Source organism: Chrysochloris asiatica, unplaced genomic scaffold (assembly GCF_000296735.1).
Source record: "Chrysochloris asiatica unplaced genomic scaffold, ChrAsi1.0 scaffold00001, whole genome shotgun sequence".
Taxonomy (NCBI): Eukaryota; Metazoa; Chordata; class Mammalia; order Afrosoricida; family Chrysochloridae; genus Chrysochloris; species Chrysochloris asiatica.
The window spans coordinates 32,059,059-32,084,798 of NW_006408519.1; the positions used below are offsets into that span (position 1 = coordinate 32,059,059).

The 25,740-nt window shown below is 42.9% G+C and overlaps 1 protein-coding gene across 1 annotated transcript in view; it reads left to right on the forward strand.

The window, feature by feature from the left end:
• NSMCE2 (non-SMC element 2, MMS21 homolog (S. cerevisiae)) overlaps positions 1–25,740 on the forward strand; it is a 303,191-nt gene that overhangs the window by 267,576 nt on the left and 9,875 nt on the right. Inside the window, exons 4-5 of the mRNA XM_006830703.1 lie at positions 16,426–16,526; positions 16,943–17,049. Coding sequence (XP_006830766.1) covers positions 16,426–16,526; positions 16,943–17,049 — 208 coding nt within the window. The remainder of the gene's footprint in view (positions 1–16,425; positions 16,527–16,942; positions 17,050–25,740) is intronic.

A 25,740-nucleotide genomic window follows, 5' to 3' on the forward strand; every position in this document is an offset into this window, starting at 1 on the left:
AAGAGAACTGCCCCATAGGGCTTCCAAGGCTGTAAATCTTTAAGAAAGCCACACCTTTCTCCCACAGGGCTGCTGCTAGGTTCAAACTGCTGACCTTTCGGTTGGTGTCTGAGCCCGTTAGCCACTGCACCCCCGGGACCCCTTCCTGACTAATCACAGAACTACTCTCCTGGAGCTGAGCAGAACCCCTCAGCTCTGCAGATTAGCAGGCGAGAGAAGAGAGCAACTCCGAAGCCACCAGGGACTCCGAGCTTGGATTTCATGTACAGACGCAAAGCTCCCGCCATGATTTTTTTTTTTTTTTAAATCATCTGTTGTTAGTTCTGTGCTATCCAATCGATTTAGGCTCCAAACAACTCCATTAAGAAACAAAACCAGTCTCTGCCCTTGAGAAGTTTACAGATTACAGGCAGGGAGGAAGACAGGCGCACACAGAAAATCACGAGCGGTGTGGTGAGAGTGGAGTGTGCGGCTGGGAAGGCTTTCCAGAGGAAGGCAGAGACTTGGAATAAACTCTACTGGCTGCTTCTTCAGCAGGTCTACGTGGGACAGCCTCGCTCAGAGACCTCACCCATCAAAGGACTCATTGCTGTCAAATTGATTTCAACTCATGGTGGCCCTCTAGGGAGGGCCGAGTGGACTGTCCATCTCTACAGGAGCAGACTGCCATGTCTTTTTCCTGCAAGCTTCTGATGGGATTGAACCAGTGACCTTGCATTTAGCAATAGAGTGTTTAACCATGTCCCAACCTAGATAGTCACAACCACCACCAGCCCCCTTCTGCCTCCCTGCCTCGCCTACTGTTCCGTCACTTGCCCATGAATACATACATGAGTCTTGGATGTGAGCAAAGACCTGTCCTTGCCATCTCTGGGTGTGGGCAAAGAAAAGAGTGAATGCCCGCACTAGTAAGCATATTGTCAAGGCCTGTGAATGTCACGAAGGAGGAAGTTTTAAAAGTGTGATTTCTTCATGTTTACAAAACGAATGGGTGACTCAGATCTGTTGTACACATTCACAAGAGCTGTGTCCTAAGCTGATCCCGATTTTGGAAATCGTGTGTTTCTCTGCATGGGGGCAAGGTTTGAAAGAGGGAGGGAAGTGGGGGAGGGGAGGGAAGAGGAAGGAAGGCTGGGACAAGGTCTAGTTGCGAGGGATGGGGCTTTCCTTGAACTAGGTGGCCCTGTCCAAGTCCCTTCATCCTGTGGGTCTTCCTGCCCTTCTTTTCCATCTCTGTCTCATTTTGGGTTGTTTTACCTCTTCCTGCCAGTTGGCTTATTTCTTGGAAGGAGCACATGTTATCTGTTCAACTAACTTTAGACTAGACACTGAAAACTACAAACAGATGTCAGGGAACCCAGAGCATCTGTGGCTAGATCCGGTACTCCTAGAACTTGAGGCAGACTTGCCCTCATCAGCTCTGCCAGCTTGCCAGGACGTGGGACCGCGCCACATCTTGGAGAGCTTCTCTGACACTGTCGTTGACAGGACCTCTCAAACTCAGTAAATCTGGACTTTCCAACTTGGACTATTGTAAATTTCTTCCATATTAAATGTCTTTTGGGATGGGGGGCGGTGTTCTGGCTTCCTTTTATTTATGTTCTTTTCCTTTTTTAAACATGAACACATCACACCATCATAAAGAAGACATTTTCAATCAACTGAAAACAAATTCTGAAATGCTACAAATACCCTTTAGTTGCTATCAATAAGAAATGTACTTTTTTTTTTTTAAATCCAAATGCTGTCATTGTCCAGAAAAATTTTACAGGTTTATTTATAATTGTTATAAAGTTGAACTGCTGAAACTTGTCCACTGAAACATTTTGACTTCCATTAATGCTTTATGTCCCCAAGTTTATATTAAAAATTCACACAAATTAAAATGGAAAAAAATAAATCCTTGATCCTCTATCGAGTTGCATGTCAAAAAGAAAGGACGAAAAAGCATATTTTGTTAACACAACGATGCTGTGGCATTTTGTAACTGCCATTCTGTGTAAACCCTGTGGAGTAACATAGTTGATGAGGTCTGGTTGCCACCCCTGGGCTCACTCCGTAACGCGGTACCTCCTTCCTCACCACGCTTTATCTCAAAATAGACGGCTGCAGGGTTTCTTTGCTTTCTATCCTTGGAGGATTCAAATTTATAGTTTACCTTGAGAAGCTTTGCAGAACTAAGTGTACTTTTCGGGTGAGCTTTATTCCATCAAAAAGTCTAGGTGGGATTTGCCCTCCAGCTATTTCCTTGTCATTTTTGCCTAGAGCTCTGAAGTGAGGGGAGACAGAAGGGAAGATGTATAAATTAAACCGTGATGCATTTATTACCTTGTAGGGAAGTCAGTAAGTTTGAGCTGTTAAGAGTGTTGTTAGGATAATAACATCTAGAAATGTCAGGCATTGAAACAGCCCCTATGTGACTCAAAATTAAAGTGTTGTAGTTCTAAAGTTGAGCAATTACAAATTTGAAGGTTCCTTTTTTAAAAATATTATGGTCTCTGGGCTTTGTATCGTAATGTCTTTCATTTTAACATGTTAAATGGACAAGTCCATCCATCCCGATAGCTGCCAGTCTTATGAACCTAGTAATATGACTTGGTACCCTGAAGAGAACTGATCTAAAAGGTATAAGCTAAGTGATTATTCACACCACCAACTTTTTAGTTAGCAGCCACATACCTGGTCACCGTACCATCAGGGCTCCTTATTCAGACTACTAGTCCCCAAAGCTGTTAGACAAATACATTTCTCGTCTTAGAAGTCACCCAGTCTGATGTACTTTGTTAAGGCAGTCCTGGGATTTTATAAAGCTGGCTGTCTGGAGTACAAAGAATAGATTGAGGAGAAACTGAAGCAAAGAGATAAATCACTTTTTTACATGATCGAAACAGAAAATGGAATCCTGGTGTGGTGCTGTGGGAGAAAGCACTGAACCACAGCATCAGTTTGAACCACAAGGTTGGCAGTTCAAACTCACCAGCCACTCTTTGGAAACCTTATACAGGGTCGCTATTAGTCAGAACTGACTTGACGGCACTTAACAACACCAACAAAACCGAAAATGCTAAGGAGCTGGATTACTACAGCAACAGTGAGAATAAAGAGAAAGGAGACAGAGCGGAGCTATCCCTGGTAGAAAAGGGACAGGGTGTGGGTACAGTTGCATATACTGGCTTGGGTACCTAGGTGGGTAGGATTTACAATCTTCTAAAATAAAATAAAGGAGCTCTGGTAGCGTAGTGGTTACAAATTGGGCTGTGAACCTCAGGGTCAGCAGTTCGAAACTACCAGCTGTTCCACGGGAGAAAGATGAGGCTTTCTGTTCCCATAAAGATTTATAGCCTTGGCAACCCTGTACAGGGTCGCTATGAGTCGGAACCGACTTCACGGCACATAACAACAACAAAATAAAAGAGGAGACCTGGTGTGGCACTGTAACTGCAAGGTCAGCAATTCAAGTCCACCAGCCACTCCTCAGAAACCCTTTACCAATTGCTGTGAATCAGAACCGACTCCAGGGCACTTAACAACTACAACAAAATAAAAAGAAACCTGAGAAAAGGAACTCCAATGAGATTTCTCATCTTCCCATGTTTGCTTCTTCTAAACCCCGGTGGAGCTCAGTAGCTGAGAGCTGTAGACCTTCTCAATGCTGGCTCATCAGTTTTCTAATCATGGGAGTTTTCTAGTTTATTCTAGAATAAGTAAAATATGCACATTACATGTCCTGCTTTTGCTTGGTTGTTGCTGTTGGGTGCCTTCAAGCCATTTCCCACCCACAGAGACCCCATGTACAACAGAATGAAACCCCGCCCCAGCCTGCACCATCCTCACAATGGCTGCCATGATTGATGCCATTGCTGCCACTGTGCCAATCCATCTCTTTGTGGGGGGCTTCCTCTTTTTCACTGACCTTCCAGTTTACCAAGTATGATGTCCTTCTCCAGGAACTGGTCCTTCCTAATAATATGTCGGTAGTATGAGAAACACAGTCTGGTCATCTTGGCTTCTAAGGAGCATTCGGGCTGTACATCTTTCAACACAGATTTGTTTGTTCTTCTGGTACCTTTAAAATTCTTCTCCAGTGCCATAACTCCAGTGCATCAATTCTTCTACAGTCTTCCTCATTCATTGTCCAACTTTCATATGCATATGTTGTTGTTGGCAGGTTCCTTAGAAGCCAGGGTGACAAGACTTTGTCTCTCATACTTAAGATACGTTATCAGGAGGAACCAGTCCTTGGAGAAGGGCATCATGTTTGGTAAAGTGGAGGGTCAACAAAAAAGCCAAAGAGCTTCCACAAGATGGACTGGCACAGGCTCAGGCCTGATAATAATTGTGAGGTTGGCACAGGACCGGGAAGTGTTTCTTCCTGTTGTGCATAGGGTTGCTATGAGTCGGAACCGACTCGATGGCATCTAACAACAAAAATGGTGGGATTTCAAAGGGACATTGGCTATGGGGATTAGATTGCATAGGATAGAGATAACTTCTCTAAGTAAATAGAATCTGAGATGAGGAGAGATTATTACGTGAGAAGAGAAGGAAGAACATCAATCAGAAGTTGGGCCTGAATTGGCTATTAACAAAATGCTCACACTTATGGAGTGTTGGAGTTGTCTTGGAAAATGTATATTGGAGAGAGTCTTCTCTTTGACCCAAACCAGTCATGAGCTCCTGTAGCTTCCAACACTGTTCCCTTCTGGGGGGCTTCTTCCCACAGTACCTTGCACATGTGTAATCTTTGCAAGACCTCTTCTCACTGTACGTATCTGTCCTGCGTGGTTGAGCTTCCTGAGGGCAAGGGTTGTTTTTTGCCAGTGCCAAGCATAGTGCACATAATAGTCGTCAAAGTAATAGTGACCGTAGTAATTTATGTTGTTGTTAGGAGGAGACATTGAATCTGCTCCTACTCACGGCAACCTTATGTACAACAAAGCAGCCTATGTAATTATATAAATGTGTATCGTTGGATATGCATTAATACGTGCACATATATGAAAACAGTGGGTGTTTTTTGTGTTCCAGCCATTGTTCAGATGGCATTAATGTGTTATTAGCTAAATTTGCGTTGAGCATTATTATGTGGGCGTCCTGGTGTGATGCTGTAGGGGAATCACTGGACCATAAGGACATTTTGAACTGCCAGGTCAGCCGTTCAGACTCACAAGCCACTCCTCAGAAACCCTATATAAGGTCGCGTAGTGGTTATGAATCAGGCCGTGAACTGCAAGGTCAGCAGTTCGAAACTACCAGCTGCTCTGCGGGAGAAAGTTGAGGCGTTCTGCTCCCGTAAAGATTAACAGCCTTGGAAACCTTGTACAGGGTCGCTATGAGTCGGAACCAACTCCACGGCACATAACAACAACAATGAACCGGAAATGACTTGATAATAACTTGACGGCACTTAACAACAACAGCAACATGATTATATTTGTTGAAAATTGGTGTGTGGAATGTTGCCATCCTATTGGGTTGCAACAGCTAGGAAATCTTTAATTCTGTAGGCCTTTTCTGGGCTCAATCACCATCCTAATTCTGCAAAAGATGTCTACACACAGCAGAACCTTAGCCAGTGCCAAGAAGCTATTGAAAACTCAGACTCGACACTGACCCCCAGAAGAGAAATGATAGCTTGGCCCAACTAAACAGCTGAGTATCTCAGTCAGGAGGAAACAAAACTAGATACCAAAGCATACAAAAGAGTGTTCATCACATCAAAACACACACAGCTCTTAATCTCAAGCCAAGGGACTGAGCCTGCCGGCGTACTTCTTTTTCTACTGAGAGTCTAAGTATCTGAGGTGATGGGTAGGACCACAGTTAGCCCCAGATGTGACTAGTGGGTGGAAGAAATGAGTCGAGAGTTGACACACACACACAATAACCACATAGTTTTAAACCTGCACATGGGGGTAACCCCAAAATCTTCAGTGCACCAGCTCGGCCTCTCTAAATATATCATTCTGCTGTTTTTAGATGTCACTGAGTCAGTTTCAGCTCACAGCGACCCTATGCACAGCAGAGCAAAAACACTCCCAGCCCTGTACCATCCTCACAGTTGGTACGCTTGAGTCCATCGCTGCCACCATGTCAATCTATAATGACATTGGAGTCTTCCTCTATCTCACTGACCTGCCACCTTACTAAGCATGATGTCCTTCTCAAGGACTGGTCCCTTCTGATAATATTTTCCAAGTATGAGAGATCAAGTCTCACCATCCTGGCTTCTAAGGAATATTCTGGCTGTAATTCTTCCACATAGATTTGTTTGTTCTTCTGGAAGTCTATGATATTTTCAGTATTCTTCTCCAACACCATAATTCAATTGCATCTATTCTTCTATGGTCTTCCTTATTGTCTAACTCTCACCTGCAAATGAGGTGATTGAAAATACCGTGACTTGGGTCAATCGCACCTTAGTCCTCAAACTGATATCTTTGCTCTGAACACTTTAAAGAGGACTTGTGCAGCAGATTTACATAATGTAATACATCATTTGATTTCTTGACTGTTGCTTCCATGAGTGTTGATTGTAGACCCAAGCAAAAATGAAGTCTTTGACAACCTGAATCTTTTATCTGTTTATCATGATGTTATTTATTGATTCACTTCCACTTGTGAGGGTCTTTGTTTTCTTTATGTCGAGGTGCAATTCATACTGAAGGCTGTATGTAGTCGCTGATCTTCATCACTAAGTATTATAAATCTTCTTCACTTTCAGTAAGCAAGGTTATATCATGTGCATATTGCAGCTTGTTAATAAATCTTCCTCCAACTCTGATGCCACCTTCTTGTTCAGGTGGCATCCAGCTTCTCGAGTTATTTGCTCAGCACACAGATTCAGTAAGTATGGTGAAAGGATATAACCCTGGTGAACACCTTTCCTAGTTTTTACTCAGTATCTCCTTGCTCTGTTCTAAAAACTGCTTCTTGGTTTATATCCAGGTTCCTCATGGGTACAATTCAGTGTGCTGAAATACCTACTCCCTTGCAATATTATCCGTAGTTTATCATTCTCCACACAGTTGAAAACCTTTGCATCACCAATAAAGCACAATCTTTCTGGTATTCTCTGCTTTCAGCCGAGATTCATCTAATGTCAGCAGTGATATACCTCAATACACATCTTCTTCTGAACCTGGTTTAAATTTCTAGCAGTTCTCTGTCAATGTACTCATGCAACCATTTTTTAATTATCTTCAGCAGAATTTTACTTGCATGTGATAGTAATGATCTTGTTCAGTCATTTCCACATTCCATTGAGTCACCTCTCTTTAGAACAGACACAAATATGGATCTCTTTCAATAACTTGGCCAGGTAGCTTTCTTCCAAATTTTTTGGCGTTGATGAGTGAGCACCTCCAGCAAATAAAGTAGTCTGGGCAGTCCAATAAATCTTGGCGTGAGTAGCAAATATGTGTAAAGTATTTTCTTCCTATGCTGCTAAATGTCAAGAGAAGGGGGCTTTCAGGAAAATATTCAAGCCTAATTGAAAAAGTACTAACAGTCAAGTTTTCTTCCTGACTGGCATAAAACTGTCCAGCTGGCATCCAAATCTGAGATGCCTGGAGACAGACAAGTGACTAATGCTAGGACTGTGTGTGGCCACGACTAAATGTATTTCTGACCACAAGCCCATGTCTGGACTCCCCTTTGTAATTACCACACAGCCTACTGTAATTGTAAAACTTTACTTACTTTCTGTCTTTGACATGTAATCAGGGTCCAAAGCTGCACCCCAAGCTAGAGTGAAGTTCTCTCTGTTATTTGCCCAAAACATATAAAATCACCATCATGGAAGGGTGTGTGCATGTTGATACATCTGTTAGATACGGTAATTATATCCTTGTGAAAAATATACCCCCTCCTGTCTTGCTGGGTGAAGCTTTTTACTGATCACATTTTTATTGAACACCTACTGCTTACTATTGCTAAGAACTATTTTGTTGTTGTTGTTGTTAAGTACCGTGGAGTCAGTTCCGACCTATAGTGACCCTGCACAGGGTTTCCGAGGCTGTAAATCTTTACGGGAGCAGAAAGCCTCATCTTTCTCCCACGGAACCGCTGGAGTTTCGAACTGCTGACCTTGTGGTTCACAGCCTGATTCGTAACCATTACGCTACCAGTCCAGGAAATATGAGTGACCAGGACAGCAAAGTCCCTGTTTCCTGGAAGATAGGGCTGGAGGGAAAGGAGGAGACAAGAACATAGTGCATCTGGACTTGTGCTCTGCAGAGAGCTGTAAGAGGATTGTGCTAAGAGAACATCTGCCTGTCTTCTTTAGCCTGGGATCATAGAGGAGAACCCCTTTCTGAAGAGAGGACATTTTAAAATGACAAGATGGGGTAGGTTTAGCAAAGATCATGGGGAAGAACATTCCAGGCAGGTTAGAGTGAGGGTCCAAAGATGAGAAAGTGGTTAGCATGCTCCAAAAAACAGAAAGAAAACAATAAAAAGCCAGTGTGATTCGAATGTGGTGGGTGAGGGAGAGACCGGTCGGTAAGACTGGCCAGGACAGGATCTCGGAGGGCTGTGCAGGCCACTGTAGGAAGCGTGCATGGGAGGGATGTGGTCAAGGCAGGGATACCAGGTAGGAGGCTACTCCAGAAGTCTGGGCAGGAGGCTACTGTGGTTTGGGCTGAGGTCCAGCCAAGAACGAGAGTGGCTAAAACCACAGTCACCAGAATCTGCCAATGGATTGGATGTGTGGGATGAGGGAAAGAATTCCAGTGATTTTGATTGAACAACTAATTAGTTGATGACTAAGCAGCAGTCAAGAATCAAACAACGTATTGCATTAGGCAAATCTGCTGCCCAAGAGCTTCGTAAAGTGTTGAAGAGCAAAGATGTCAGCTAGGACTAAGGTGCGCCTGACCCAAGCCATGGTGTTTTCAATAACCTCATATGGATGCGAAAGTTGAACAGTGAATAAGGAAGACCATAGAAGAATTGATGCTTCTGAGTTATGGTGTTGGAGGAGATTATTGAAAGTGCCATAGGCTGCCAAAAGAACCAGCAGATCTGTGTTGGAAGAAGTGCAGCCAGAGTGTTCCTTGGAGGCCATGATGGCCAAACTTCGTCTCTTGTACTTAGGACATATTGTCAGGAGGGACCAGTCACTGGAGAAGGATATCATGTCTGGTAGGGTAGAGGGTCAGAGAAAAAGAGGAAGACATTCTGTGAGATGGATTGGCCAAGTGGCAGCATCAGTGGGCTCAAGCATGGCAACGATAGTGAGGTTGGCCCAGAATCAGGCAGTGTTTTGTTCTGCTGGGCTTAAGGTCACTATGAGTTGGTACTGACGCAATGGCACTTAACAACAACAACAACAACAACAACAACACTGAGTAATCCCAAGGAAGAACTGTTTAGCTATTCATAGTCAGAACTGATGAACCGTGAACCAGATCTCGGAATGTAGTAAACGGTCCCACTGCCCGCAACTGTATATCACCAGGGCGCATGTCCAAAGACTTTTGGAAACCTTTGATACTGTTCAGCTCCTTACTTCTTCCAGTAGTTTCATGATTTCTCCTTCCTTTTGACGTTCATTTTATGAGAACAGGAAACAATCACATTGAAGTTACCTAACTCATATCCCAGTACCCACCCCATGGGGACTCTGAATTTCAGCTCCTGTGCACCATGAGCCCAGACATTTGGAAGTAGCTCGCTGGTCTCTGAGCCCCACAATCTGGTACGAAGATGACAAAGGCTTGCGTTTCTAACAACATACCTCATAGTGTGTATAGAAAATAGTATGGCTGGTTCTCTTGTTTTTGTCTTTATAATCAGGAAAATGTTTGTGATCTCTTTAAAAAAGATAAAACTGATATAACCTAATCATAAGTTTGAAAATTCCTGCATTTGCCTTCAAAATATTGTGGGAGCTCAGGTATTTTTGTTTATACAATAGGAATAGTAATACATTAATTTTTCAATTACACTGGGCAGATCTGCTGCACAAGACCTCTTTGATGTGTTCAAGAGCAAAGATAATCACTTTGAGGACTAAGGTGTGCCTGACCCAAACCATGGAGTTTTCAGTCGCCTTATAGGCATGTGAAAGCTAGTGAATTAGGAAGACCATAAAAGACTCCATACATTTGATTTATGGTGTTGGTGAAGAATATTGATAGTATCATGGACTTCCAGATGAATTGGACAAACTAAGAAAAATCTGTCTTGGGAAAAGTACAGCTAGAATGCCCCTTAGAAGTGAGAATGTCAAGACTTAGTCTCAAGTACTTTGGACATATTATCTGTAGGGACCAGTTTCTGGAGAAAAACACCGTGCTTGGTAAGATAGAGAGTGAACCAAACAGAGGAAGACCCCCAATGAGAAGGCCTGACCCAGTGGTCGCAGTAATGGATTTAAGTAAAACAAGGATTGGGAGGAAAGTACAGGACTGGCATTCTGTCGTGTACAGGGTCGCTAGGAGTCAGAAACAACTTGATCGTACCTAACAACAATGTTTCATAGGTATTTTGTGAGAATTAAATGAAATAATGTGTGTATAGTGCTTAACGGTATCTGCTATATTGTTGTTAAGCGCCATCGAGTTGGTTCCGACTCATAGTGGCCCTGCATAGGGTTTCCAAGGAGCAGCTGGTAGGTTCGAACTGCCAATCCTGTGATTTGCAGTGTTGCGCTAATCCACAGTGCTGTACCAGGACTCACAGCGTTCAACAAACTTGAAGGTTTATCTTTACTAATGAACTAGTAATCTACCAGCAAAACCTGTAGATTGCTTTCAAATAAAATATTTTTGGTATCAGAACCAATACACCACTTTTAATACTCCTGTTAGCCAGAAGTCCTGGTGTGGCACTGTCGGATAAGCACTGGACTGCTAACCACAAAGTCAGCAGTTCAAACCTACCAACTGTTCCTTGGAAACCCTATTCAGGGTCCCTGTCTGTCAGAACCGAGCGGAGGGCGTTGTACAACAACATTAGCCATGCTGGGGAAATAAAGCAAAACACTTCTTTCTTTACTAAACGCATGCATGGCCTTGGACCTGCAATTTTGTTGGCTCCCAGTTTCCTCATGCAGCTGAGGGACTTGACACAGGTAAGCCCCATTTGAAACCTGTGATTCTAGGAGGTAAGCTCTAGCTTGGTTTGGGTTTGGTTTAGTTTCTATCTTCCTTTTTTCAAGTTTATCCTAAGATTTTACTGATTCTTGGGCTAACTAAATTAGTGTGACGCTGATGTGGCCTTTGTTAGCACAGTGTCGGATCCCTCGGTTGATATCACTTCTATAAATAAAATTGTAGGCTGAGGGAATGTGCTGTCACGGGAGAAACTTAGCTCTTGAGAAGCTCCCGTTTTAGACTTTCGGTCCAGGGCTCTTACTCACATTGGAATTCTTCTTCAGTCTCACTTTTGTTTCCTTCTTCTTTCGTGGTCACTGATACTGGTGGCCACCTACCATTTCTGAGTTCCCCATTCAGCCTTCCCTGCTGGTTGGCATTGCATTTGAGTTATGTTTTCTTGCTTCCTCTACCTTTTGAGATGTAAAAATAGAGGCTCAAAACTAAGCCTTTTACACCGGCTGGACTGTGTTACTCATTTAACAGATTTTTTTCACTGAATTCCACAATATGATACGTATGGTCAGGAATCTGCCTTCAAGCTCAATGGCTGTCCTTGAATAAACCCAATGAGAAATTGACAAAAAGGTACTTTTATTTAGACTCTAACCATCAGGGAGGAGTGAGCCGCAGCAACCCCAGACAAGAGAAGCAAAGCCAGTTCTGCTCCTTGGCACTTCTCTTCATCGACCCACCCTGGCTGAGCCATGGTGAGGCGTCCTCGGGCTGGTTAAAAAAACTGAAGAGCATGTACTGACTCTCGTCTTATCAGTACCAGGTACGGAGAAGCGCTAGAGCTCTTCGTGGGTCTGAGTAATGGTTCTCCCAGAAGCCTCCTCCACATCAGACCAAACTTAGGAGCCCAGCAAACAGCAGATACGACATGGCAGCCTTCATGTTAAATACTTGTAGAGTTGTGTTGCTGACAAAAATTTTTGAAAATGTTTTTGTAATTTTGCTCTGGAAATAGGTTGGCGACAAATAACTGATCAGCGTATGACTGGTGAATAATTTCTCAGCAATTCTCTTAGCATACTCAGGAATTCTTACTCAGTTGAAAACATAAATCCTACCTACATATAGTTTTCAAGTAAAATGTTTCTTATTATCAGATCAATAGTTAATAAAGTTAATATCACATCGACAAATACCAACATTATCCATTTCCTAGTTTTGTAGCCAGTACAAAATATCTCAAACATATTTATAACCCCTGCACAGCTGGGTGGCTTCAGGTACTGGACTTTAATGACCAGTGTCTAAAGCTGTCCTGCCTGGGCTGGCCCAGGCTCTAAGGACTTCTCTCTTGTCACCTTCAAGGAATCAGAACTGGATTTGGGGACATCTCCCTAAAAAAAGATGGCAAGCTAGCCTATAAATGGTACTAGTCTTCTAGAGTAACTAGCCAACCCCCACCCCCAAAAATGATAGCAATTAAAGGCAGAACACCTGGGGTCCAGCCCATAACTCACCATGTGACCTTGAACAAGAGCTGTGTGGTCTCACTTACCGCCCCTCCCCCCCTTATTCAGATTACAGGTCCAGCTCAAGGCCTTGTCCTATCCCCAGTGGTACCTTTTCAGATCCACAGTGCACTGGGCCAGGAGGGAGGCCCCAAACCATCAGTTATGTGCAGCTGAAGAATACAACAAACCACCAAACCAGATACAAGGATTTCCATGAAAATTCTTATCCATGAAAAGTAAAGCAATTTTAAATATGGTGCTGCGGATTAATGCGCTGGACTGCAAGTTTGGTTTGAACCCCAAGGTCAGCGGTTCAGGCTTACCAGCCGCTCCTTGGAAACTCTATACTTGGTCACTACGAGTTAGCACTGACTCAAGGACACTTAACAACAACAGTGTTGTTATTTTATGAAAGAAGGATAGGAGAAGGAAGGGAAGGAGAGGGAAGGAGGACCCCATTAACATTTGCTTTTGAAAAGCCATAGATCTTGGATATCTATGCAAAATGATAAGCTTACCCTCTCCAGATAGAAAGGCTGTCTGCTATGGAATCCTCACCATCCACTCTCCCTTTCGCTTCCTTTTACCTTTCTTACCTCAGTGAGGGGCAAGTAAAACATAATGAAAAGAATATGAACTGTATCCAGGCCCAGCCCTACCACTCATTTGCTCAGCAGTTCTCATAGTGTGGGTCAGGGAACCCCTAGGGTTCTCTGAAACCCCAAACTGTTTCCCAAACACTACAAAGCTATCACTCACTTTTCTTCTCCTGAGCGCATCTTTCAGGGGTGCCATGACCTGTGACCCCCTAACAGATTGAATGTAAAGGCAGATACCAAAACCCAGTCATCTCCTACTGTCAGACACCAAAGACATTTGTTAAAGTGTACGATGGAAGCACTCTCCTTACTGGTGTCTTGTTTCGTTTGGTGAAACTCATTGTTGTTGTGAAGTATCATCGAGTCAGCTCTGTATAACAGGACACAACATTGCCCAGCTCTGCACTGTCCTCACAATGTTTAGATCTAGTCATTGCAGCCCGTCTCCTTGATAGTCGTCCTCTTTTTCACTCACCTTCTACTGTGCCAAGCATGATGGCTTCTCCAGGTATGGGTTCCTTCTGATAACGTCCAAGGCAGCTGAGAGGAAGCCCATCCTCACACCTACAGAGCATCCCGGTTACACTGCTGCCAAGACAGGTTGGTTTGTTCTTCTGACAGTCCAGGGTACTTTCAGTTTTCTTCACCGACATCTTCTTCACTCCTCAGCTTTCACATGCATACGAGGCTTGGACCAGGTTCTCTTAGTCCTCAAAGTGGCATCTTTACTTTTTAACACCTACAATTTGCCCCATGCGATATATTGTTTAAGTCCTCACTTCTGTCTCCAGGGGCATTGACTGCTACATTTATGCAGTTTTGAGATCAGTTTTTATGTTGTTGTTAGTGTGTGACATCAAGTCAGTTCCAACTCATAGCAGTTCTGTTTAGGGTTTACGAGAGTGACTGGTGGGTTTGAACCACTGACCTTGCGGTTACCAGTCCAATACTTATCCCACAGTGCCATACCAGGGCTCATAATAATTTTGTATAAATTGCTTTTAATTTTTTTAAATGTTATTATTGTGAATTGAGTGAAAGTTTACAGGGCAGATCATCAGTTTTACATTCAACAAATCATACACCTTGTTTCATTACAATGATTATAATCCTCTCCGTGTACCATCAGTTAACAGTATTTCTCTCTATTCACTTTACTTCTTTTTTTTTTTTAAACACTCAGGCATATATAATAATTTACACCACCAAAGGACACACTCTGCAAGTCTGCCTCCTGGACACCAGTTCTCAGTCCCTCTCTTTCCATGAATCTAGAGTTGTCAGCTGCTCTCTTTCTCCATGTCCCCATCTTTGCTTCCATCTCTGGTGTCACAGCTTCTCTGGATAAAGTCCCACATTCTGCTTATGTCTTCACTCTTGATGGTCCTAGGGTCCTCTGTTTCTGGACTGTAATATTAACCACTCCCCTGTTTTTGTTACAAAACTTCTGCCTTTATAATTGTGACAGTCACTATTAGTCATGATAAGTATTACTCACTGTTGAATCATAAGAATCTTATCCCTATCTCTTTTCACCAGACCCATCTAGACAAGATGAAAACTATTCAGTGGGGACTCTATCTTCCCCCACACTCTGAAACTAAACTCCTTCTTGAAACCTTGTAAGTCATTCACTTTGTGCCTTTATCACCCCCTCATTTTAGGTAGCTAATGTCTAAGTTGCCTGTCCCTATCTACCCTTATACAGGGGGTATATCATTGATAGTTGATGTGAAGACTCCTTCCCTCTCTGTTGGTATTTAGAGTTATTACCTCCCTGAGTATAGGTGCTTTTAATGTTTAAAGTGTTATTTATGTTAACATGTAATATATGCTTGTGATTATCATTTTAAGTGAATTAATAATGCATATTATTTTAATTACTATGGCCAATAGTGAGAAGTCATTTGTTGTTGTTAGATGTCGTCCAGCTGGTCTCTAGTTACAGCAGGCCCATGTACACGAGAACGAAACGCCGCTTCATCCCATACCAGCCTCACACTTGTCACTGTGTCTGAGCCCACAGTTGCAGCCACTGTGTCAGTAGCGTCCTTCCAACCTAAGGGGAGTTCCTCTTCTGGCACTATATCCAACATTGAGTACTATTCTTAAGATTTCCACTGGCCAGTTTTCTTAGGACTAGACCTAAGGACTAGACCAGGTCCTTCCTCGTCTGTCTTCGGCTGAAAGCTCCGCTGAGACCTGTCCACCGTAGGTGACCCTGCTGGTATTTGCAGGGCGGCATAGCTCCCAGCATCACAGCAACACACAAGCCACCGTAGGATGACAAATTGGGTCCTGGATAATATCTAACAGTGCAGAAGGGGTCTAAGAGCAAAACGTTTGAGAAGAACTGTGCTGCCTAGCACCCATTGCCTGTACTGATTATGTTGGTTGTTTCCTTGTGCATTCACTGCATTCTTCATCTCTTTTCATCTAAAGATGGTCATTGGACAACAAAACTATTAAGTACAGGACTAAGAAGGGTCACCAGCTGAAAATGAGAGAGATCCCAGAACCCCTGACTACCAGCCTCACTCTTTAGTATCGGGCAATACTTCTCCACGAATTAATTCCCTGTAACTTTGAAAAACTTCTTTGACTGTTCTGAGCATCAATTTCCTTACTAAAAATGGCCAAATTGTACATATCCTGCAGGGTTCTTTGAAGATTGTTATTGTTGTTGTTAAGTGCCGTTGAGTCAGTTCTAACTCATAGCCACCCACTATGTGTAGGGTTTCTGAGGAGTGGCTGGTGGGCTTGAACTGTCAGCCTTTTCGTTGTAAGTCCAGCGCCACACCAGAACTTTAAAGATGAGAAGAATGAATATTTACCAAAGTGCCATTTAAAAGCAAAGAAAGAATAAACATCTCCAATTCCACTTTAAATAACACTTTTTTAAAATTAAAAAAAAACAATCCCAACTCATAGCAACCCTGCAAGACAGAGTGGAACTGCTTGTATGTTTGCCGTGCTGTTGTTGTTGTGAAGTGCCGTCGAGTCAATTCTGACCCATAGCAACCTTGTATAGGGTTTTTGGGGAGCCGCTGGTGAGCTTGAACCACTGACCTTGCAGCTCAAATGGCTCTGCAGTCTGCTGCACAAAATAGCTGCAAAGTTTTAGAGAAACAAACTGCAACATCTTTCTCCCAGAAAACAGCCTGTGGGCTCGACTTGAGACACTGTGAGTCTCTTTTTCTGCCTCTGAGGAAACATTACCCCAAACAAGTTAAATGACTCCCCTTTCCTTTTTTCTTCTAGATGGTCTTCAAGCAGACCGAGAGACTGATGGACTAGAAGGCATGGATGAAGATATGATTGTGACCCAAAGTCAGACCAACTTCATCTGCCCCATCACTCAGGTACTGGTTCCTCCTCTCCTCTTGGTGAGAAAGAAAGAACTTTTCATAGAGACAAAGAGATTCCCGTTGGCTTTCTGACTTGAAGTCATGATTGGAGTTTAGGAGAGAGGGAAGAAAAGTGATAAGGTTCAAAGAGTGTGCATGGAAGGTTCTTGGGCTGGAAAGAATTTACAGTCAATCCTGACCTTAGGGATCTAGGAATAAAGTCGTGGCCACAGGCCAAGTGCCGTAGCTGGCTTCCCTGTATTTTCTTCTGTGGTCATCTGCCCTAATAATGATACAGTTATGATAATGGGAGCTTAAACAGCAACAGCACAGGACTAGGAAATAACAGTCCCAGATACTTGGTGACTTGGAGAAGTTACTGGAAGTTGATCATTATCATTCCTGAAAGCCCAGTCTCTCCTTGATTGCAGTTGGAAATGAAGAAGCCAGTGAAAAATAAAGTGTGTGGCCACACCTATGAAGACGAAGCCATTGTTCGCATGATTGAGTCCAAGAACAAACGGAAGAAAAAGACCTGGTGAGTGATACGGGAAGGTGGAGCCTTCCCTAGCCGAGGCTAATCAGAAGGGGTGAGTTTTCACCCCTCAATTACATTCACCCCCCGAATAGTATAAACATGGAAACTGACCTTCGGTCAAAACAATACGAGGAAAAAATTAGTAATCTGTTCAGGAAGAAGCTGAAGGGGCTTTGTGGGAGCCGCACCTTCAAAAAAGAGTTTTTTGAACTGGATGGTAAACATTAGGTAACAGGAATTTTTAAGAATGTGTAGTATTAAAAAAATTAACCAGGAGAACTGTGATACTAAGGATTTGTTTTTTCCCCATTTCTTTTCCCCCTCTTTATATAAGGTAGGTGCTTCAGAAAATTTGTGGGAGAATGAATTAAAAGATAACAGAACTTTTCCACAAACATTTTGAAGCCCCCTCACGCACTTAACCAAAACAAGAGGGAATGGTCAATTTGCCTGCTTCCTGCCAGACAGGTTGTCTGTTTCTTTGTTTTGTTGATATGTGCCATCTAGTGGGTCTGACTCATAGTGACCCTGTATAGGGTTTCTGAGGAGCGGCTGGTGAGTGTGAACTACCGAACTTGTGGTTCAAGCCAAACTTGCAGTCCAGTGCTTGTCCTTCAGTGCCACACCTATAAATATTAAGTAAACATTCAAAGAACCCACCACTGATGGTCTTGATCATCAAGATCTGACAGGAAAAGCTTTCACATAGTTGTTGCTGCTGGTTTTAGATGCTGTTACGTAGGTTCTGGAGTCCTGGTGTGGCGCTGTGGGCTAATGTGTTTGACTACAGTCATTTGAACTGCAAAGTCAGTGGTTCAAGCTCACCAGCTGCTCCTTGGAAACCCTATACAGGGTCGCTATGGATTGGAATCAACTCAACGGCACTTAACAACAAAGTAGGTTCTGACTCATAGTGACCCTGTGTACAGCAGAAGTAAACACTGTCCAGTCCTGCATCAGCCTCCTAATCAGTGCTATGTTTGAGCCCACTTTTGCAGGCAATGCGTCACTCAGTCTCATTGAGGGGCTTCCTCTTTTTCACCCTCTACTTTACCAAGTGTTTTGTCCTTTTCCAACATGCTCACAGTGCAGGAGATGAAGTCTCATCTTAGTCGCTTCTCAGGAGGATTCTGGCTGTACTTCGTCTGAGACAGATTTATTCGTTCTGGCAGTCCTGTTTTGTTTAGTGCTGTTGAGTCCATTCCAACTCACAGTGACCCTGTATAGGGTTTCTGCTGGTGGGTCTGAGTTTCCAACCTTCTGATTAGAAGTTCAGTGCTTACCCTACAGCATCACACCCGAACACCTGGCAGTCCTCAGCATAGTTAGGTTATTCTGGGCTATGTTAACACCAGATCTTTAGTTACATAAGTAACATCCCGCAAGGTTTAAATAAATACATGAATGTTGTTCTTGTTATTAGATGCCATCGAGTCGGCTCTGACTCATAGTGACCCAGTGCACAACAGAAAGAAACACTGCCCTGCTCAGTTCTTCGTCCTCCTCACAATTGTTATTTTTAAAGCCATTGTTGCCACCAGTATGCCAGTCCATCTCCTTGGGGGCCTTTCTCTATTTCGCTGACCCTCCACTTTGCCAAGCATGATGTCCTTCTCTGAGACTGGTCCCTCCTCAGAACATGTCCAAAGTAGGAGAGATGAAGTCTCCCCATCCTGGCTTCTAACGAACATTTTGGCTACACTTCTTCTAGCACAGATTGGTTTGTTCAAGAGAGATTTTCTGGCTATCTTTGATCTCAGTAAGTATTTTAAGTCCTCTTTGCATCCAGCAAGCAAAGTTGTATCATCTACATATTATAGGTTGTTAACCTTCCTGATTGAGCCTTCCTCCAATCCTGATGGCATGTTCTTCTTCATATAATGCAGCTTATTGGATCCTTTTCTCAGCATGCAGATTGAAACGTATGGTGAAAGAATACAACCCTGACACACACCTTCCCTGATATTAAACCATTCAATATCCCCTTGTTCTATTGAAACGACTGCCTCTTGGTCTATGTACTGGTTCCTCATGAGCACAATAAAGTCTTCTTTATTGTGGAATACCCATTCCTCACAATGTTACCCATAGTTTGTTATGATCCACACATGTCAAATGTCTTTGCATAGTCAATAAGGGACAAAGTGAACATCTTTCTGATAGTCTTTGCTTTCAGCCAAGACCCATCTGACGTCAGCAATGATATCCCTAGTTCCACATCCTCTTCTAAATCCAGTTTTAATTTCTGACAGTTCCCTGTGGAAGTATTATCACAACCATTTTTGAATTCTCGTCAACAAAATTTTACTTGCCTGTGATATTAATGATATTGTCAGTGATTTCTGCCTTCCATTGAATCACCTTTATTTGGAATGGACACAAATATGGATCTCTTTCAATCAGTTGGCCAGGTAGCTGTCTTCCTGATTTCTTGGCATAGATGAGTGAGTGCCTCCAGTACTGCATTAGTTTGCTGAAAGATTTCAATTTGTATTTCATCAATTCCCTAAGGCTTCTTGTTCACCAATGCCTTCAGTGCAGCTTGAACTTCTTTCTTCACGACCACCGATTCTTGATCATATGCTATCTTGAAATGGTTGAGCATCTACCAATCACCTACCTTTGGTCCGGTGACTCTCTGTACTCCTTCCATCTTTTTTGTGTGCTTTCTGCATCATTCAATATTTTATACATGTTGTTGTTAAGTGCCATCAAGTTGGTTCTGACTCAACAGCTCTATATAACATTGCCAAGAAGCAGCTGGTGGGTTTGAACTGCCGACCTTGTGGTTAGTAGTCCACTGCTTATGCTATAGAATCCTTCAGTATTTCAGCTCAAGGCTTGAATTTATTTTCTTCAGTTCTTTCAGCTTGAGAAATGCTGAAAATGTTCTTCCCTTTAGATTTTCTAACACCACGTCTTTGCACCTTTCATGATAATACTTGACTTTATCTTCTTGAGCTTCCCTTTGAGATTTTCTGTTTAGCTCTTTTACTTCCTCATTTCTTCCAGTCGCTTTAGATTCTATGCTACATTTAAGAGCAAGTTTCAGAGTCTGTTCTGACATTCAATTAGGTTTTTGCTTTTTTTTTTTAATGACCTTTTGCTTTCTATCCTTGATGTCATCCCACAACTGTTCAGGACTTCAGTCATTAATGTCTAACGCGTCAAGTCTGTTCTCTAGGTGGTCTCTAAATTCAGGTGGGATATATTCAAGGTCATATTTTGGCTCTCTGGAACTTGTTTTGGCTGATAATATCGAGCTTCTCCACCATCTCTTCCCAAAGATATAATCAGTTTGATCCCTGTGTATTCTACTTAGTGAGGTCCACGCACGTCATAACCATGTATGTTGTTGATAAAAAGTGTTAGAAAGTTGTTGAATTTGCAAAATTTTATCATGCCGTAAACCATATGATTGTCTGATTAAAAATGGCCAATAGTTGTCCATTTCAGCTCACTAATACCTAGGATATTCATCTTTATGCTTTCCATTGCATTTTGGGCCACTTCCAATTATCCTAGATTCATACTTGACTCGACGGAACTTAACAACAACAGAAATACTTCATACATTGTACTTTCTGATTCTTAATGGATGTTTGCAGCTGTTTCTCCTCATTTTGGGACAGCAAATGACAGTCCCAAAAGCTTTGCTCGATTCACATCCTTATGGTTAACTCTGCTTTGAGGAGGCAGCTCTTCCCCATTCATATTTTGAGTGTCTTCCAACTTGAGAGGCCCATCTTCTGGCATTCTATCTGACATTCATATAGCTGCCATTCATAAGGTTTTTAGTGGGGAACCATTTAGAACCATCCTAGTCTGTCTTAGTCAGAAAGCACTGCTGAAACCTGTCCACCCTGGATGACCCTGATGGTATTTTAAATACCAGTGGTATAGCTTCCAGCATCACAGCAACATGCAAGCCACCACTGTATGACAAACTAATAGATGAGTAGTGGAAAATTCATGGATAATCACTGAAAAATCTTTTCTCTAAAATTAGAATGTTTGGGGAATTTTCTCGTATATATATATATATATATATATGGTGGTGGTTATGCACTGTGGAGTTGGTTCTGACTCAGAGAGACCCTTTATGGGGCTTCTAGACTGTAAACCTTTACAGGAGCAGATAGCCTCCTCGTTATCCTGCCGAGTGTCTGGTGGGTTTCATGTTTCTAGGGATTTTTTTTGGAGCTCCCTGTGTACACATCCATAAAGGGGATTCAAAAAATTTATGGAAATGGATTTGAAAAACAATGGAATTTTACCACAAGCATTTTGAGGCCCCTTGTAGGTTTCCTTTTTTGAGGGTCATGGCTCTGTGTCCTACAAGATGGCTGGTCAGTCAGGGACTCCTGATTGGTCAGTCAGGGACACCTGATTGCTCAGTCAGGGACTCCTGATTGGTCAGTCAGGGACTCCTTGATTCTAGCTCTGGCTCAGTGTGATACTTCATAGGCTCTTGTCACAGATTTAATCACAAGAATGGAATCGCAGGTGTGACCAGCTCTCAGTATACTTCTGATAACTGTCCCTTTGATGTGGGGTTTGCCTCTCCATCACCCCAAAGTTTGCTGGTCCAGACCTCGAGTTGGAATTCCCCAGCACTCCACCCTGGGTGTGGACTTCAAGGTCAGGCATTTGAGACAGGAGCTATTTCAATGACCATTAAGTAAGCTATTTGCCCATGTGTTCTGGATGAAGGACATACTCATCGCAAAGTTGAGATTCCACCTAGAGTTGAGCTGTCGTACTTCCTGGTGAGCACACCATTGTAAACCCACTGCCTTAGAGTGCATTCTAGCTCCTAGCTAGGATGCCATCTGACCCTGGGGGTACAACAGTCTTAGTTTCTGAAGGTCAAAGCTTTCCATCCCTTACTGACCTTTTGTTCTGTGTTCCTTCCCTGATGATCACAAAGTTGACTGTCTTAAAATCTTTGCTAAGAATAGGTATTCCCAGAGAGTTCTACTTTCCTGCTCTCCTTCCTTAAAGTTCGTAATGTTCTCCTCGAGTCGGATTTAAAAAGAGCAGGTCCTGACACAAAGCATGCTTCTCACAACATGCCCTGGGACATGGGGGAGCTACTCCCAGAACAGGCGCCCCATTTCAGTGTGTGCTCCTAGGGGGGCGCACTTTGCCATTTCCATTTGTGCATGGTATTTGGAAGCACTTGAGTAAATCTGTCATTTAGAGAAGTTTGGTTTTGCTTTGTTTGTTTCCTGTTATACTTGACATACTTCAGTGTCTGGAATTCTACATATTCTCTTAACTGAGTTATTGCCAGTGTTAATTCTAATGGAATGGTCTCGATGGTTTACAGAAAAGGTAGTCTCTGTACTAAGCCTTGAAGAATGGAAAGGATTTCAGAGACTGGTGGAGAAGAGTCATCTTACCAAGAGGCCCACCCCATCCAGGCCTTGTTCTGCTTGTAAAAAACAAACCAAAGAAAGCCCCTGCCACCAAGTCAGTTACGACTCATAGTGACCCTAGATTGGGTTCCAAGGCTGTAAAGCTTTACAGGAACAAGACAGTCTCCTTTTTATCCTGTGGAACAACTGGTGGATTTGAACTGCTGACCTTGTGCTTAGCAGTCCAGTACTTATCCTTGCAGTTATTGTATATTACAAAGAGAAGGGAAGGATGCTGTGGGCAATAATAATATGCACATAGTGTAACAATTCATTATAAAAAAACAAACCAAACCCACTTCTGTCAGGTTGATTCCAACTCATGTCTGCCCCATGATGGTGGTGGTTAGAGTCAATTCCAACTCATAGCAGGTCTGTGGAGGATTTCCAAGGCTATAAATCTTTTGGGAGCAGAAATTCTTCTCTTTCTCTCAGTATCAGTGTCCGAAGACAGAGAAAAACTGCTCCATATGATTTCTGAGGCTGTAAGTCTTTATGGAAGCTGACTGTCTTGTCTTTCTCCTTCAGAGCAGCTGATGGGCTCGAACTGCTGACCTTTTGGTTAGTAGGTCAAACCTGGACTCACGATGCCAACCACACTGCCTTCCAGTCTCATGTAGGATTTCTGAGACTGTCAGTCTTTCCAGGAGCAGACAGCTTCGAGGTTTTTGTTGTTGTTATTTTTACTTTTTATTGTAAACTGAGTGAAGGTTTACAGAAAAGATCATCATTTTACATCATACCTTTTGTTTCATCTCAATGATTACAGTCCCCGCCATGAGACAACAGTTATCCCACTTCCTCCCTGTGGTCCCTAGTTCCATTCCATCTCCTTCCCATCCTGTCTCAAGTTTATCCTTGGGTAAATGTTGCCCTCTTGGTTTTGAAGGATTCACCATTCCATGGTGAACGTACCTTACTAATGTTGTCAACTCTTCAATATACTTACCTGCTGCTTGGCTGAAAATTGGGCCAAAAGGATGAGTTCCTTTCCAGACCTAAAAATGATCAAGGACTGTAGTCTCTGGTGCCTCCAGTCTCTATCTGACCAGTAAGCCCAGTTTGTTTGTTAGTTTTTAATAATTTTGAGTTTTGTTCCACATTTTCTTGTACTCTATCCAGGACCTTCTGATGTGATCCCTTTCAGAGCAGTGGGTAGTGGAAGTCTGGTCTCAAAGTCTTGGAGACTGATAGTCACATGTTCCATTGTTCCATTGGACTGGTTGAATCCAAGCATGTTCCATTCTCATCACTCTCCTTTCTTCTGCACATGGAAAGACCAATAGTGGCACCTTAGATGACCACATAGGAGCTTCTAAGATCCCAGGTGCTACTCACCAAAGTAGGATGTAGAACATTGTCTTTGTTATGCCAATGGACCATGGTGTCCCCTGAGACGATGGTCCTGAGCCCCCAGTCCCAGCGACTCATTGTCTTAAAATGTTTGCTAATGTGTAAGAAGTTTTCCTCATTTACCCACTGTATGTTCCACCACATTCATAGTTGTGTTTGCAGGAAAGGTAAATACCCATCTACCAGTATCCTCTTTCAAACCCTATGGATTTGTGGGTGTATTCCCACTCTTCTTCACATGCCCATTTAGCCTGTGCCTCTGTCCATGTACCCACCTGTAGAAAGAACACTGCTGTTCCAAGGTTGTGTGTATATCACTATTACCTCTATCCTTCTGGCATTGGATATTTCTGTCATCTTCATTCTTCTGCCAACCTCCCGCTCCTTGTATATTGTCCTCCCCATCTCCAGAATTAACATGTGTCTACCTGCTCCTTGGAAACCCTATACAGGGTCGCCATGGGTCAGAATCGACTCGATGGCACTTAACAACAACAACCCTCAAACCAGTGAATTACTTTCCCTTCCTTCCCACCCCTGGAAACCATCAGAGAATGTTTCTTTTAGTATGAAAACCTTTTCTTGAGTTTTTACAGTAGTGGTCTCATACAATATTTGTCCTTTTATGATTGACTAATTTCACTCAGCATAAGGTCCCTTCAGGTTCATCCATGTGGTGAAGTGTTTTGTAGCTTCATCATTCTTTTCTGCTGCATAGTATTCCATTGTGTGTTTGTACCAAAGTTTGTTTATCTATTCTTCCATTGCTGTCTGTCTTTTTGCTATTGTCAATCATGCTGTGATGAACATCAGTGTGCATATATCTAGGGTGTGTCACGGGTCTTATTATTTGTGGATACATACCAAGTAGAGGTATTGCTGGATCATTCGGTATTTCTATTTCCAACTTTCTGAGGACGTGCCATACCATTTTCCACAGTGGTTGAACCGTTTTACATTCCCACCATCAATGCAGGAGGGTCCCAGTCTCTTCACACCCTTGTCAGCATTTGTTGTTTTCTGGTTGTTGTTTTTTTAACTTTGCTACTAATGCTGGTCTGAGATAGTATCTTATTGTTTTGATTTGCATCTCTCCAATGGCTAATGATAGTGTTTGTCGGCTGCCCAAATGTCATCCTTGGTGAAATGTTTGCTCATGTCCAGTGCTGAGTTTTTAATTGACTTATTTGTCTTTGTCTTGAAGAGGTATTGTAGTTTTCTATAAATTTTAGATATTAGTCGCTTTTCTTTTTTTTTAATGTTTTATTGTGAATTATGTGATAATGTACATGGAAGAACATTAGTTTTACATTCATCCTATCATACATTGTTTCATTGCCATGGTTACAATTCCCTCCATGCATCATCAACCAACCAAAGGGTATACCCTGCAAGACTGCACACCACCACCCCCTCCGCCGGTTGCCAGGACACAGCCCCTCTCCCTCTCTGGGTCTAAAGTCCCCAGCCACTGCATTTCTCCATGTGATCATCACTGCCTCCATCTCTGGCATCACTGCTTCTCTGGGTAGGGTCCCACTCTCTGCTCTTCTCCCTTGATGATCCCAGGGACCTCCGCTCCTAGGCTGCAAAGTAAATCACTCCCCTCCTTGCTACAAAACAATCTACCTTTACATTTCCAACCCTTACAATCAGTCCTGATAGCAATTATTCACTATTGTATCACAAGAGACCTATCCGCATTCCCTTTCATCAGCCCCGCTTAGACAGATTGGATACTACTCAGTGGAGAGTCTACCTTGCTCCACGCTCTCTGGATCCAGGTTCCCTCTTAAAAGCTTGTAAACCAGTCACTGCTTGCTTTTGTAGGCCCCCCCGCCACCTCACTTTGGGTAGCCAATGTTCAAGTTGCCCATCCCTGTCTACTCTGTGTATGGAGGGGGTGGGAATGATCCTT